General features: G+C 39.1%; 1 protein-coding gene across 5 annotated transcripts in view; it reads right to left on the minus strand.

Moving 5' to 3' along the window:
• LOC123771293 (serine protease svh-1) overlaps positions 1 to 17,674 on the minus strand; it is a 199,357-nt gene that overhangs the window by 799 nt on the left and 180,884 nt on the right. For all 5 annotated transcript variants that reach the window (XM_069305112.1, XM_045763773.2, XM_045763774.2 and 2 more), the window contains 4 exons: positions 6,881 to 6,968; positions 5,525 to 5,680; positions 2,837 to 2,972; positions 1 to 458 (listed from right to left, as the gene is read on the minus strand). The exon at positions 1 to 458 is cut by the window's left edge and continues 799 nt beyond it. In XM_069305112.1, the coding sequence (XP_069161213.1) occupies positions 256 to 458; positions 2,837 to 2,972; positions 5,525 to 5,680; positions 6,881 to 6,968 (583 nt within the window). In that variant the 3' untranslated portion in view covers positions 1 to 255. The remainder of the gene's footprint in view (positions 459 to 2,836; positions 2,973 to 5,524; positions 5,681 to 6,880; positions 6,969 to 17,674) is intronic.

The raw sequence follows: 17,674 nt of genomic DNA on the forward strand, positions 1-17,674 counted from the left end.
GATATTTTAGTCATCACTTGTTTTGTAAACTAGCTGGAAATGATTTTGGAATATTAAGACTCACGAGAAAAAACATTTTCCATCCAATACATATAATTCTGAGATTAATTTCATTTAATCACATAAGGCAGGTTTGGTATTAGGTTCAGGGAGTATTCACCAAGGAAGTATTATTAAGGGCCACCACAAGTGGTAATTAGCAACAAAATTATGACAAAAAATTAAAACACACAACAGCGCCATCTCCATATCTAATTAAGAACACTTCCCCTCATGGACACATCTGGAAATCCAGGGCCAGAAGTCAACGACAGAAGTGAAGATCGTGAGTGAGCTCTGGCAAAGGTCGGTTCTGTAGGACACCACGCCGGCCACCACCCACTTCTCCCGGACAGCTGTCCCAACATTCACAAGATAAGGTCCTCCAGATGAGAGATCCCCTGATTGTGGTGATGGTTCTGTAGGAACAATACTGGTGTTAAAGGATTCTGTATTCATGTATAAATTTTAAATAGGAATAAACCACAGAAAGTTTAAACCATTTAAACAATAACATTGAAATTTAATAATACTATCACAATTAAACAAGTAAGCGAAGTGTATACAAAAATAGTAAATAACGTGAAAAACAAGTTTTGAATGAAATGAAACTTTCTTCCTGATGGAAGAAAGATCTGCAGACCGATCTGTAGCTCACAGTATTTTGATCTCTGGTAAAGCAAAGGTTTAAGAAGTGCTCGAGATCTCAGAGATCCACGCTGCAACCCGTCCTCATAAACAAAGGCCAAAAGTGATTCCATGCATCCGCCAAACCCCCTGTTTATAAATGAAAAACGGTTTAGACACGACTCACAATTGATGACATTCGAACATTTTCGGAACAAGTCTTTTGCTGACGTCTTTTGTTCGAACCACAACGCTGTAAATGCTTCACCCGCGTACTACAAATACAAATAATTGTCAACAGAACCTAAACACCTAATCTAACCTAACCTAACCTAACCAGTGCCTAAATATGCACAGTATGCTAATATTTAACAATATTAATTTATATTTGAGAAAATTTGTATTTTGGATGAACTGTATGTTAGGCCTCATCAAGGACGCTGTTTATCTTGCAGCACATCCGGTTCTACTAGGCAGATGCTGCAAGATAAACAGTGTCCTTGATGAGACCAATGGAGCGCCATCGTGACGATCCATGGAGCGTAGAGAGGCAAGGTAGACCACTATACTGTGTCTTTGCGAGGTGATTGTACTGCGGCGGGTTTTCACACCCAAGTAAGGAGTGTTGTGCATCATGTGATATGACTGGTTGACCCCCGTGGATGTCTTCGTCGCTGGAGCCTCAGCCACCGGCTGAGCGGACAGAACACTGGAAGCGTGATCCTGTGATCCCGGCTTCGATCCCGGGCGCCGGCGAGAAAGAATGGGCAGAGTTTCTTTCACCCTGATGCCCTTGTTACCTAGCAGTAAATAGGTACCTGAGAGTCAGTCAGCTGTTACGGGCTGTTTCCTGGAGGGTGGAGGCCTGGTCCAGGACCGGGCCGCGGGGACAATAAGCCTAGAAATCATCTCAAGATAACCTCAAGATGTTAAAATTAATGAATACGTCTTTAGGGTCTACCGCAGGATGGAATGGACTTGAGTCGAGGACGGGTTGCAGCCCGTCCTCCAAACAGAGACCCAAAAGTGATTCCGTGCACCCGACAACCTCCTTGTTTATGAATGAAAAACGGTTTACACACGACTAACAACTGATTTCGTTCGAACATATCCGGAACAAGTGCTTCACTAACGAATTTTCTTTGAACCACAACGCTGTAAATGCTTCACCCACGTACTATAAATACAAATAATCACCCACAGAACCTAAACACCTAACCTAACCTAACATTTGCCAATATATGCACAATATGCTAATATATTATAATCTTAATTTACATTTGAGAAAATTCCCGTTTTGAATGAACAGCATGTAAAAATTTATGAATGCGTTGGTGGGGTCGACCGCTGGATATAATGGACTTGAGTCGAGGACTTTTGCTATATGAAGGAATAGCAAAGATGGTAGTTCTCCTAATAGGACAGATTTTAAAAACTTTTAAAAAGCTAAAGTGAAATCAAGAATCTAGTTTAAATAATTATTTCTGCTTGTCTTTGTATTCACTGCTTTCCTAGAGCAATGTGTCACAATGAAGCAATGACTTTTCTTATTTTGTACTAAACGTTTGTGAAGCGATGCCCCTAACGCAGTGTCCTTCACACAAAAAGGAATGTGTTTCGTGGATCAATAATTGTGTATTTATAAACTAATACGTCTTCCCCAAAACAGTTTCTTTTTTAAAAGCAATACTTTTTATCCCATCCTATTTAAAATCCCTAATGCTGTTTACTCCAAAACAGCGCATCCCGATCTCAATATTTGTCTTCCTAATTGTTTACTTTCTTAAAGTAGTGTTTGTCATTGTGAAATTGCTTCCTATTGTTAAAGGGAAACTCTTTACAGCAGTAATTTTGGCCTAAAACAGTAAGTGTCTTTGCATAATTATATATCTCTACGAAGACGAATCTTTCTCGATAAAGCTCTGCTGTTACGCTAAGCCTCGCTTGTTTGTAGTCGAGTTGTGTTTGTTATTCTTCTTACGAAATAGTTTGCTTCCATAAAACAGTTTTTTCATAATGTAGTGGCTGTTTCCTTAAATTATATATTAATTCACATTAGTGTATGATTTTTTAATCCGTGTTAGTTGAGCAAACGCAATGGGCTTATCTTTTCAACAAAAAGGGGTATTCCTTTACATAATTTAGTGCATAGTTAAATGCATACACTAACCGAAATCTGATGCGCAGAACTGGGTAGTGTAGTTCTTGATGACACTTAGACAGGCGCCACGCGGACCGTCACAGCGGCTGTCGTAGCTCTGCAGCACCAACTTCCATTGGAAATGATTCTGCATCCTCATGAACGTCTGTCAAAGCAGTGCCAAGGAAAACTATTGTGAGCTTTAAAGTGTACATAATTGAATCTGTAAATCTATTTGGTTTTCATGCCACAAAAATAAGAGTGTGACAAGTTCCCTTTATTAAGTAATGCTTTCAGCCTGTGATGGTTGTATATATTGCTATGGTGATTGCATAAGTATTGTATATATTGAATGTATTGTGTATGTATATGTATGTATATATGTATATATATATATATATATATATATATATATATATATATATATATATATATATATATATATATATATTACATTTTCAAAGACTTTAGTTTACACACACACAACTGTAACTGAACAGAGTTCAAACAGGTTCGATTTTATACCTGCATTTGGGTGAGGTGATATGTTACAACAGTTTTGGATGAGGTGAAAACAAACTTTCAACACAAGACAGAACACGAAACAATGGGTATAATATTTTGTAAGTTAAAGGGAAGAATGGAAGTAACTGCAGAGGGCCTATTGGCCCAGATTTCTTGATGCTTCTATATTGGTGCGGAGTCTGAAGTGGGTAGAATATAGTTGTGCATTAATTGGCTGTTGATTGCTGGTGTCGACTTCTTAATGTGTAGTGCCTTGCAGATATCAAGCCGCCTGCTATCGCTGTATCTATCGATGATTTCCGTGTTTTTTGTTAAGACTTCTCTGGTGATGGTCTGGTTGTGGGAAGAGATTATATGTTCCTTAATAAAGCCCTGTTGCTTATGCATCGTTAATCGCCTGGAAAGAGATGTTGTTGTCTTGCCTATATACTGAATTCTTTGAGGCTTACAGTCCCCAAGTGGGCATTTGAAGGCATAGACGACATTGGTCTCTTTTAAAGCGTTCTGCTTTGTGTCTGGAGAGTTTCTCATGAGTAGGTTGGCCGTTTTCTTGGTTTTATAGTAGATCGTCAATTGTATCTTCTGATTTTTGTCTGTAGGGATAACGTTTTTATTAACAATATCTTTCAGGACTCTTTCCTCCGTTTTATGAGCTGTGGAAAAGAAGTTCCTGTAAAATAGTCTAATAGGGGGTACAGGTGTTGTATCATCGATAGATACAGCGATAGCAGGCGGCTTGATATCTGCGAGGCACTACACATTAAGAAGTCGACACCAGCAATCAACAGCCAATTAATGCACAACTATATTCTACCCACTTCAAAACTCCGCACCAATATAGAAGCATCAAGAAATATGGGTCAATAGGCCCTCTGCAGTTACTTTCATTCTTCCCTTTAACTTACAAAATATTATACCCATTGTTTCGTGTTCTGTCTTGTGTTGAAAGTTTGTTTTCACCTCATCCAAAACTGTTGTAATATATATATATATATATATATATATATATATATATATATATATATATATATATATATATATATATATATATATATATATATATATATATATATATGTCGTACCTAGTAGCCAGAACGCACTTCTCAGCCTACTATGCAAGGCACGAATTGCCTAATAAGCCAAGTTTTACTGAATTAATATATTTTCTCTATTTTTTTTCTTATGAAATGATAAAGCTACCCATTTCATTATGTATGAGGTCAATTTTTTTTATTGGAGTTGAAATTAACGTAGATATATGACCGAACCTAACCAACCCTACCTAACCTAACCTAACCTATCTTTAGAGGTTAGGTTAGGTTAGGTAGCAGAAAAAGTTAGGTTAGGTTAGGTTAGGTAGGTTAGGTAGTCGAAAAAACATTAATTCATGAAAACTTGGCTTATTAGGCAAATCGGGCCTTGCATAGTAGGCTGAGAAGTGAGTTCTGGCTACTAGGTACGACATATATATATATATATATATATATATATATATATATATATATATATATATATATATATATATATATATATATATATATATATATGTATATATATATATATATGTATATATATATATATATATATATATATATATATATATATATATATATATATATATATATATATATATATATATATATATATGTCGTACCTAATAGCCAGAACGCACTTCTCAGCCTACTATTCAAGGCCCGATTTGCCTAATAAGCCAAGTTTTCATGAATTAATGATTTTTCGTCTACCTAACCTACCTAACCTAACCTAACCTAGCTTTTTTTGGCTACCTAACCTAACCTTACCTATAAATATAGGTTAGGTTAGGTTAGGTAGGGTTGGTTAGGTTCGGTCATATATCTACGTTAATTTTAACTCCAATAAAAAAAAATTGACCTCATACATAGAGAAAAGGGTTGCTTTATCATTTCATAAGAAAAAAATTATAGTAAATATATTAATTCAGGAAAACTTGGCTTATTAGGCAAATCGAGCCTTGAATAGTAGGCTGAGAAGTGAGTTCTGGCTACTAGGTACGACATATATATATATATATATATATATATATATATATATATATATATATATATATATATATATATATATATATATATATTTCTAATGTGACATGCTTAAATTTTGACTGCTCTGTGAATGCATTCGAGTGTCTGAAAGCACTCGTCTCAAAATACTGACAGCAGCGATCTTATTGGTAGGAAGCCTCTGGGCGATGAGGCAGGCGGGCTGCACATGGTAGGAGAAGGTCACGGGGTGCTCCAGGCGAATCAGCCCCAAGTCTTGAAACGGGTTCTTGCCTGCCATGAAGCCTGGGAACGCGTGCACCGACCTTACCTGAGAGAGCAGGGAAATAATTAGTAATCTTGGAAGAGAATCAAACTATTAATGACCTAGGGTGAGATCAGGCGCATTATTAATGACCTAGGAGTGAGATCAGGCGCATTATTAATGACTTAGGATTGAGATCAGGCGCATTATTAATGACCTAGGAGTGAGATCAGGCGCATTAATAATGACCTAAGAGTGAGAGCAGGTGCAATATTATTGACCTAAGAGTGAGATCAGGTTCAATATTATTGACCTTGTAGTGAGATCAGGCGTATTATTAATGACCCAGGAATGAAATCTTTCGCAATGTTAATTATCTAAGAGAAAACAGAAATAGGGACTAGAGGAAAACATAGAAATGAATAATTACCCGGGAGAAAATCAGATAAAACTTTTAGAGGGAAGGAGTTACATAATTAATAAATCAGAACACAACCAACAAATAATTTGAGATGAGAGGAAGGAATAACTAATCACATCGGAGCAAGAGTGACAACGCTTTACCTGGGAGGTAAACAGGTGTGTGATTAACCATGTGGGAAATTAATTTAATCTCCCACATGGAGATTGAAGAATAATTTAAAACCTACGATGGAATATAGATTAATTGTTTATAAAATGTCCATGTACATCCAGATATTCACAAACATCCAGGCACTCTCAAACATCCGGACACTCTCAAACATCCGGACACTCTCAAACATCCAGACACTCGCAAACATCCGGACACTCTCAAACATCCAGACACTCGCAAACATCCGGACACTCTCAAACATCCGGACACTCTCAAACATCCGGACACTCTCAAACATCCAGACACTCGCAAACATCCGGACAATCGCAAACATCAGGACACTCGCAAACATCCGTTCACTCGCAAACATCTAGACACTCGCAAACATTCGTTCACTCACAAACATCTGGGCACTCGCAAACATCCGGACACTCGCAAACATCCGGACACTCGCAAACATCCGGACACTCACAAACATCCGGACACTCGCAAACATCCGTTCACTCGCAAACATCTGTTCACTCGCAAACATCTAGGCACTCGCAAACATCCATTCACTCACAAACATCTGGGCATACGCAAACATCCGGGCACTCGCAAACATCCAGGCACTCATAAACATCCGTTCACTCGTAAACATCAGTTCACTCGCAAACATCTGGGCACTCGCAAACATTCAGACAGATACTCACAAACTGAAAGGTAGGCCGTCCAGTAGTGTTCATGTGCTGAACTTTGATGTTCCTGACATCCACCGTCTCCGTCGATGTCTCCTGTGTCCTGTACAAACATAATACTTATCAGACAATTAACAGTGTGATCAATTCAATAGTAATAACATCATTACTACTTCTCCTACAAAAACACTTAATAATTCTGCTGGTATTTTTCGCCGAGTTCATATTTATTTAATACCAGGTCTGATGACTTTCGGCGACAGAGAAAATTATTCAATAACAACAACACGATATGTTAACATGAATCTTTCACGAAGTATCTTTTCCATAAATATTAGCATCATTTCAATAAATATGTTTAACAGCTTTTTAAGAGAAATATTTGACTTTACTAGAGGTGCTATTCCTATTAAGAGACACTGAATTTAACAATAAAATACAAGCACAAAGCCAGCATTGTTGTAGCACTGCTCTACCTTACAGTGCTCAGAAGCTCCTCGGTACCACTCAGCAGGCCAGCACGAGAGTAGAAAGACATAAATTAACCTGTGTCAGAGGAGTTCAGTTTACAGAGGACTCTCTTAAGGAATATAAGACGTATAAAATCAGTGGAATAGCAAAATTTCAGCTGTTCTTGAAAATCCGGACATTCCACTTGCGAGGGGAAAACCAAGTGGCACAATGCAACTCTGATAGTTGTGATCAAACAACATAACTGACACACGCAAACATCCATATATACACCAGAAATAAATAGACTAGATATACACCAGAATAGATCTGATATACAGATCTATTCATTAAGGTGTCCATAACACATGTGAAACCAAGACGTAACCGAGCTAGATGGGCTTGGAACTTCCAGATTCGTCGACAGTTGTAATGACCCAGTGTACATCAATTCCCTAGGTATACACTAGGCCCTAACTTTAAGTGACCAAAAATATGTTGATTGCATCCATTATGTACTCATGGGTAGGGGAAGGGTGAGGTAAAACATTTTAACACTGCTTTTTGAGGTGTCGAGATGTTTGAAGTATTAACACATTTTGATTTTGTATTATTGACAATGAAACATTTGAATGATATTGTTGAGGAAAACTTTTCTTTACTGTTAATATTTTAGATGAATGTCTATTTGATATATTAATTCTTTTTCGTGACGAATTGGAGCATATGATAAAAAATAATCCTACAAGCATATAGCAAAAACCGTAGTCCATTTACAATAGTAAACAAGCAACATTTAATAAATGAAAGCCAATTTCCCTTTTGTCATGGATTACGATAAGATTTTCAAACAGATTGATATGCGTTGTTATTATATAGTTTTAATATTATCACAAATTATATTTATAATGTTTATTTCAGTATGTACATCTAGTACTTACATACTGTGAGAGGTCACAACACCAGCTAGCTCAAAATGTGTAGTGGTGAGTGCACACCGCCAGTTCGTGTCTTCTTACATGAGTGCACCAAGGCTAAGTTCATTATTATGAACTAAAAGTATGCCTTGTTGGGTATCTGCGGACAGTGTATGTCAGCAGCTGTCAGGTAATACCACGATGGCCGAAGTGGTCTTATTAATAATGAAGATACAACGAATGATTCATTTTATTAATACACTAGCTGTACCCGGCCACGCGTTGCTGTGGCTCAGCAACGCATGTGCGTTGCTTGTACTAAAGAGGCACCCTTCTTGAGCCCGGATGGGCACATGTCGTAGAAGCATGGTAGAAGCAAGTAGATGGGGTCGCCATGGTGTCCTGTTTGCAAACTTCTACATGGGTACCATCGAGCAAAAAGTCTTAGTCGACATGAACTTGAATCCGGCCATATACTGCAGGTATGTTGACGACATTTTTACACAGGTACCTGATGTCAGACATCTGCAGGAGCTGAAGGAGGCATTTGAGCAGAGTTCCGTGCTGCGTTTCACTTACGAGATGGAAAAGGATGGGAAGTTGCCCTTTCTAGATGTAACAGTCATGGAAAAGAGCGGAGGTTTCCACACTGCAGTCTACACTAAGGAAACGAACATAGGAATGTGCCTAAATGCCAACAGCGACTGCCCAGACAGGTACAAGAGGAGTGTTGTTAACGCATATGTCGACCGTGCTCTCAGCCACTGCTGAGAATGGAAGCAAGTCGACGAAGAACTCTGTAGGGTAAGGAAGGTCCTAGTCAACAACGGCTTCTCCAATGGTTTCGTCGAAGACATCATAAGAAGGAAAGTGAAACGCCATGCAACCTCTGAAGAGACAACTAACACAACACCTATACCCCCCATTAGACTATTTTACAGGAACTTCTTTTCCACAGCTCATAAAACGGAGGAAAGGGTCCTGAAAGATATTGTTAATAGAAACGTTATCCCTACAGACAAAAATCAGAGGATACAACTGACGATTTACTATAAAACCAGAAAAACGGCCAGCCTAGTCATGAGAAACTCTCTAGACACAAAGCAGAACGCTTTAAAAGAGACCAACGTCGTCTATGCCTTCAAATGCCCTCTTGGGGACTGTAAGCTCCAAAAAACCCAGTATATAGGCAAGACAACAACATCTCTTTTTGCTTGACCAAACGCATTGCGTTTGGTCAAGCAAAAAGGACTTTCTACAAACAGGCTACTAAGTCGAAACCAGAACTGAAAAATTCGTTGGTATTACCATATTCTGAGGGTCTAGTAAATCTTGCCCCAGCCCTGAAGAACCTTAATATTAATCTAGTGTTCAAAAATGATAATACAGTTAAGTCCATGTTAATTAAGAACTCGCCCTCGTCTGTAGCAGGTTGTGTGTATTCCATCCCTTGTAATGAGTGTGCATGTGTTTACATCGGCCAGACAGGTAAATCTCTTTCCTCGCGTTTAAAACAGCATTCATATGCTATTCGTACAGCCCAGCAATCCAGTGCATTGTATTTACATTCCAGTTTATGTAATCATTCTATCGACTTCACAGGGGCAAAATGTATTGTTAAAAGTAAGGATTTTGTTGAACGAAACGTGATCGAGTCTGCTCTGATCAAACATTGTAACAACAGCCTTAATGTGAGCCCCGGTATGTACAAGTTGGATCCCTATTTAAGCCTCAATATAGCACGTCAAAACAATATAGCAATCATTTAACACGTATGGCACTTGGAGATATTAAAAGGAGCTGCCTTGTATGGGCCAATAGGCCTTCTGCAGTTACCTTCTTTCTTATAATTCCTTTCCTCCACTTATTTTTGGTGGTCAGGTGATCTGCCCAGGAGGATATAAAGGTCTGATCAGCAATCTTATCTTCATTCTACTTTGCTCTGATGAAGGCGAATTAGCCGAAAACGCGTTAAGCATTTTCTATTTTTCATATGTGGTTATTCTGCATACTTTGATCAGTGTTTTTGTGATCATTGTTGCATATATATATATATATATATATATATATATATATGTCGTACCTAGTAGCCAGAACGCACTTCTCAGCCTACTATGCAAGGCCCGATTTGCCTAATAAGCCAAGTTTTCATGAATTAATTGTTTTTCGACTACCTAACCTACCTAACCTAACCTAACCTAACTTTTTCGGCTACCTAACCTAACCTAACCTAACCTATAAAGATAGGTTAGGTTAGGTTAGGTAGGGTTGGTTAGGTTCGGTCATATATCTACGTTAATTTTAACTCTCAATAAAAAAAATTTACCTCATACATAATGAAATGGGTAGCTTTATAATTTCATAAGAAAAAAATTAGAGAAAATATATTAATTCAGGAAAACTTGGCTTATTAGGCAAATCGGGCCTTGCATAGTAGGCTGAGAAGTGCGTTCTGGCTACTAGGTACGACATATATATATATATGTCGTACCTAGTAGCCAGAACGCACTTTTCAGCTTACTTAGAAAGGCCCGATTTGCCTAATAAGCCAAGTTTTCATGAAATAATGTTTTTTCGACTACCTAACCTACCTAACCTAACCTAACCTACCTTTTTCGGCTACCTAACCCAACCTAACCTATAAAGATAGGTTAGGTTAGGTTAGGTAGGGTTGGTTAGTTTCGGTCATATATCTATATTAATTTTAACTCAAATAAAAAAAAATTGACCTCATACATAATGAAATGGGTAGCTTTATCATTTCATAAGAAAAAAAATTGTGAAAATATATTAATTCAGGAAAACTTGGCTTATTAGGCAAATTGGGCCTTGCATAGTAGGCTGAGAAGTGCGTTCTGGCTACTAGGTACGACATATATATATATATATATATATATATATATATATATATATATATATATATATATATATATATATATATATATATATATATATATATATATGTCGTACCTAGTAGCCAGAACGCACTTCTCAGCCTACTATGCAAGGCCCGATTTGCCTACTAAGCCAAGTTTTCATGATTTAATTGTTTTACGACTACCTAACCTAACCTAACCTAACTTTTTCTGCTACCTAACCGAACCTAACCTATAAAGATATGTTAGGTTAGGTTAGGTAGGGTTGGTTAGGTTCGGTCATATATCTACGTTAATTTTAACTCCATTAAAAAAAAATTGACCTCATACATAATGAAATGGGTAGCTTTATCATTTCATAAGAAAAAAATTAGAGAAAATATATTGATTCATGAAAACTTGGCTTATTAGGCAAATCGGGCCTTGCATAGTAGGCTGAGAAGTGCGTTCTGGCTACTAGGTACGACATATATATATATATATATATATATATATATATATATATATATATATATATATATATATAAATATATGTCGTACCTAATAGCCAGAACGCACTTCTCAGCCTACTATGCAAGGCCCGATTTGCCTAATAAGCCAAGTTTTCCTGAATTAATATATTTTCTCTAATTTTTTTCTTATGAAATGATAAAGCTACCCATTTCATTATGTATGAGGTGAATTTTTTTTTATTGGAGTTAAAATTAACGTAGATATATGACCGAACCTAACCAACCCTACCTAACCTAACCTAACCTATCTTTATAGGTTAGGTTAGGTTAGGTAGCCGAAAAAGTTAGGTTAGGTTAGGTTAGGTAGGTTAGGTAGTCGAAAAACAATTATTTCGTGAAAACTTGGCTTATTAGGCAAATCGGGCCTTGCATACTAGGCAGAGAAGTGCGTTCTGGCTACTAGGTACGACATATATATATATGTCGTACCTAGTAGCCAGAACGCATTTATCAGCCTACTATGCAAGGCCCGATATGCCTAATAAGCCAAGTTTTCATGAATTAATGATTTTTCGACTACCTAACCTACATAACCTAACCTAACCTAACTTTTTCTGCGACCTAACCTAACCTAACCTATAAAGATAGGTTAGGTTAGGTTAGGTAGGGTTGGTTAGGTAGCCAGAACTCACTTTTATGCCTACTATGCAAGGCCCGATTTGCCTAATAAGCCAAGTTTTCATGAATTAATTGTTTTTCGACTACCTAACCTACCTAACCTAACCAAACCTAACGTTTTCGGCTACCTAACCTAACCTAACCTATAAAGATAGGTTAGGTTAGGTTAGGTAGGGTTGGTTAGGTTCGGTCATATATCTACGTTAATTTTAACTCCAATAAAAAAAAAATTGATCTCATACATAAGGAAATGTGTAGCTTTATCATTTCACAAGAGAAAAATTAGAAAAAATATATTAATTCAGGAAAACTTGGCTTATTAGGCAAATCGGGCCTTGCATAGTAGGCTGAGAAGTGCGTTCTGGCTACTAGGTACGACATATATATACATATATATATATATATATATATATATATATATATATATATATATATATATATATGTCGTACCTAGTAGCCAGAACTCACTTTTTGGCCTACTATTCAAGGCCCGATTTGCCTTATAAGCCAAGTTTTCCTGAATTAATATATTTTTCTAATTTTTTTCTTATGAAATGATAAAGCTACCCATTTCATTATGTATGAGGTCAATTTTTTTTTATTGGAGTTAAAATTAACGTAGATATATGACCGAACCTAACCAACCCTACCTAACCTAACCTAACCTATATTTATAGGTAAGGTTAGGTTAGGTAGCCAAAAAAAGCTAGGTTAGGTTAGGTTAGGTAGGTTAGGTAGACGAAAAAACATTAATTCATGAAAACTTGGCTTATTAGGCAAATCGGGCCTTGAATAGTAGGCTGAGAAGTGCGTTCTGGCTATTAAGTACTATATATATATATATATATATATATATATATATATATATATATATATATATATATATATATATATATATATATATATATATATATTTAGGTCATACTCACCTAGTTTTTGGCTACTGTAAGATGGTGAAAACCTCAGAAAGTAGGTTAACCTGGGGAGGAACAGACATCTGGTGATGAGGTAAAGTGCATCATGATCATCAATATTCTTATTCCTCCCATCCATTCTCTCATGGTCGGCGATTTTCTTATCAAGGACCTCATCGATGGCTTTCAGCCCCAGGGGAGCTCTTAGGAGTGTGCTGTCTTCAGGTTTAGTTATATGGATATTTGGCATAATACCCTCTATTCTCTCTATGATGCCCTGGTTGGAACATATTATTTCACACTTATATGGGTTCAGGGTGAGGCTTAAAACCGCACCTTGCTCCTGGATTTTTCTGATGTCCTCCAGGAGGGAGTCTTGGGAACCAGCTAGGGTACCATCATCCAAGAACCAGATGTTAAGCTCACTGTACAGGTCTTCTGTGACTTATTTGATGACTAAGCAGAAAAGGAGAGAAGCAAGGGGGTCACCATGTTATACGTCTTCTCGCGAGTCAATTTCATATTCGCCAAAAAGTAGCTTTAGATCCATACTGTGGCATGAATGTATAAAAGGGTAGAAGAAAGGGAAATGGTGATGAACCTCATGGAGTACAGCATCCCTCCGCTCCAAATTGAAGGCATTTTTGAAATCTAGCTTGATAAGGGCCTTTTCGTCTGTGATGTTAGAAACGAAAGCTCGAGCTGCCTGAGCTGCCGCCTCGCATCCTTGTGGAATGCCGAACCCGAGCTGTTTTGGCTTTAGCATGTTGACCGCTGCCTCGCTAACTGTTCTCGCAGCAGCCTTTGGGACGAGACGCCGGAGGGAATTGCCCACAACTATTGGTCTGATTCCTGTATCCTTTTTCTTTAGAGCACAGAGAGATGCTCCAAAAAAGATATGTCTTATGGTCTCTGGTATGTTGCCAGCTAGACATGTGTTGGTGAGTCTGGATAGTTCCACCAGGAGGCCCTGTGCAATGTCCCCCAGTTTAGGGTTGAGCATTTGTTTGATGTGGTTGGGTTTTAGTCCTGTGAACCAACCTGCTGATCCTACAGGGAAGGAAAAGGCTGCTTTATGGACCACAGATTCGACCACCCAGAGAGTTTCTGCTCCAGTAGCCGTCACTTGTAGTATGTCGTCCTCACGTGGAGCCCTGGGTGAGTGTTTTTCCCTTAGGGGGGAAAACCTTCCTGTAGGCTGTTGCGACATCTCTATCAACAATTGAGTCCTCACTGGTGGTGACTCTTATTGCACCTATAATGTTTCCTTATTCTATTTTCTTGATGATTTGATGCTCTGATTTTTTATGTCTCAGATATGCCACTGTTGCTCTTTCTGCTGTCGGTGTTTCTCGCGCGAGTGGGAAGGCGCACCTGGTTGTCCTCCCTGGGAAAATCATTTATTGCTTGATGACTGAGGCAGCTAAGGTTTTGTTTCTCCTTGCAGGGGTGTTACAGTGCTGATTGCTTAGAGACAAAGTTCCTCTAACTGTATACTTCAATCATGTCCTGTAGACGCCAATCCCCTCCCCCCAATAAAAAAAGTAGTTAGTATACAGTTGAAAGGCGGGCCGAAAGAGCAAAGCTCAACCCACGCAAACACAACTAGGTGAATACACACAGTAAAGGGATGGAGTAAATCAAAATACGAAACGTTTTTTGTACTTATGTAAAACATCACGCCAGTCACAGGATAACCCCCCCATCCCCCCTTTCCCACACCATCTTTCTCGAAACACTTCCCCCTCCCCCCTGCATGGGAAACGGCATGGGAAAGGGGCCTTTGACAATTAGTTGACAACTGTTGGACAACTGACCATACCTCCAATCTCTCACCCTCCTTCTCCTCCCTTAAGCATACACAAATAGATCTCTTCTGTGCCTCTCCCCCTTCCTTCCAATATCTCTCCCCCTAACCTCCCCATACACACACTCCAGTGTTTGTGTTTTTGTGTGTACAGTGTTTTTAGTATAACAAGTAGTCTTGGATACAAGCTAAAGAATGTAAAGAATCTTGACACATACGGCTCATGTAGGTACTAGCTTCTGTCACCTTAGAGTCAAAAGATCACACCGCCAATCCCCCCCCCCCCCCCCACACACACACACACGATTGTGGAATGAGCTACGAGGAATGGAATGGAATGAGCTACGAGGAAAGGCTAAAGGAGCTGAACCTCACATCCCTGAAAAACAGAAGAGTAAGGGGAGGCATGATAACCACCTACAAAATTCTCAGGGGAATTGACAAGTGGACAAAGACAAACTCTTCAGCACGGGTGGGACACGAACAAGGGGACACAGGTGGAAACTGAGTACTCAAATGAGCCACAGAGACATTAGAAAGATTTTTTCAGCGTCAGAGTAGTTAGTAAATGGAATGCACTAGGAAGTGATGTGGTGGAGGCTGACTCCATACACAGTTTCAAATGTAGATATGATAGAGCCCAGTAGACTCGGGAAGCTGTACACCAGTTGATTGACAGTTGAGAGGCGGACCAAAGAGACAAAGCTCAACTCACCTATTTGTGCTTGCAGGCGGTAAGCACAAATAGGTGAGTACAAATAGGTGAGAACACACCAAGCACAACTAGAGGAATTTGTGATTACCAGTGGGGATGTAAGGAAGCTTTTGCTTGAGTTACATGTGACATAGGCTATAGACCCAGATTGAATATCGCCATGGATACTAAAGGAAGGAGCAGAAGCACTGTGCCTGCCACTCTCCATGGTGTATAACAAATCACTGGTAACAGGTGAACTGCCAAAAATTTGGAAGATGGCAAATGTAGTCCCGATATACAAGAAGGAGGATAGACAGGAGGCACCAAACTACAGGCCAGTGCCCCTAACTTGCATACCATGCAAGTTACTGAGAAAATTGTGCAAAAAAAGCTAGTGGAACATCTAGAGCTAAGCAACTTTGTGACACAACACCAACATGGTTTCAGGGATGGCAAGTCATGCTTCACAGGATTGATTGAATTCTACGATCAGGCATCAAAAATCAGGCAAGAAAGAGAGGGGTGGGCATACTGCATATTTTTGGATTGCCAGAAAGCCTTTCACACAGTACCACACCAGAGACTAGTGCGAAAGCTAGAGATGCAGGCAGGAGTGAAAGGGAAGGTACTCCATTGGATAAGGGAGTATCTAAGTAACAGAAGACAGCGAGTCACTGTGGAGGATGAGGTCTCAGATTGGCGAGACATCACCAGTGGAGTCCCGCAGAATTCAGTCCTTGGACCCATACTGTTTCTGATATATGTAAATGATCTACCAGAGGGTATAGAATCATTTCTCTCATTGATTCCTGATGATGCAAAAATTATGAGGAGGATTAAGACGGAGGAAGATAGTATGAGGCTACAAGATGATTTAGACAGACTGAATGAATGGTTCAATAAATGGCTACTAAAGTTCAACACGAGTAAATGTAAGGTAATGAAACTAGGCAGTGGAAACAGGAGGCCAGACACAGGAAACAGAATGGGAGATGAAGTCCATCATGAAACGGACAGAGAGAAGGATCTAGATGATATCACACCAACCATGTCTCCTGAAGCCCACATGAAAAGAATAACATCTGCGGCGTATGCGAGACTGGATAACATTAGAACTGCCTTTAGGAACCACTGTAAGGAATCATTCAGAACCTTGTATAACACATATATAAAACCAATCCTGAAGTATGCGATCCCAGCATGGAGCCCGTACCTTGTCAAGCACAAGGCGAAGCTGGAAAAAGTCCAGAGGTATGCCACTCGGCTAGTCCCAGAACAAAGAGGCATGAGTTACGAGGAAAGGCTAAGTGAAATGCACCTCACAACACTGGGGGACAGAAGAGTAAAGGGAGATATGATCACTAACTACAAAATTCTAAGAGGAATTGACAGGGTAGATAAAGATAAACTGTTTAACACGGGTGGTATGCGAGCATGGGGACTCAGATAGAAACTGAGTACCCAAATGAGCCACAAGGACGTTAGAAAGAACTTTTTCAGTGTCAGAGTAGTTAACAGATGAAATGCACTAGGCAGTGATGTGGTGGAGGCTGACTCCATACACAGCTTCAAATGTAGATATCATAGAGCCCAGTAGGCTCAGGAATCTGAACATCACTTGATTGACAGTTGAGAGGTGGGACCAAAGAGCCAGAGCTCTCTGAAGTTCTGAAGAAGAGAACCTAGGTTCTCTTCTTTATTTTTGGTTCGCCCTTTTGTATGATTTTCTGTGGCGGCTTTTAATTAAAACGATTGCCTGAGGCACCTATGGGAGCGAAAGTGGCTCTGCATGAAACTGGAGGGAAAAGGGGAAGTTGTCCTGGGTTCATCCTGTCTGCTAACCCTTGCTGATGGATAGGACTTCTGGGATCCCCTACGACCACTCTCTAGATTTCTTCGGGGGTCTCGTCGCACCTTCTCTTTGGCTTCCTTAAGATTTCTTTCTCCTGGTAAGCCGGCCGTGGGACATCTGTGAGATATTCCCAAGACATGGTGAGTTGTCTCAGGTTATCTCTGCA

This window comes from Procambarus clarkii, chromosome 54 (genome assembly GCF_040958095.1).
Source record: "Procambarus clarkii isolate CNS0578487 chromosome 54, FALCON_Pclarkii_2.0, whole genome shotgun sequence".
Lineage (NCBI taxonomy): Eukaryota > Metazoa > Arthropoda > Malacostraca > Decapoda > Cambaridae > Procambarus > Procambarus clarkii.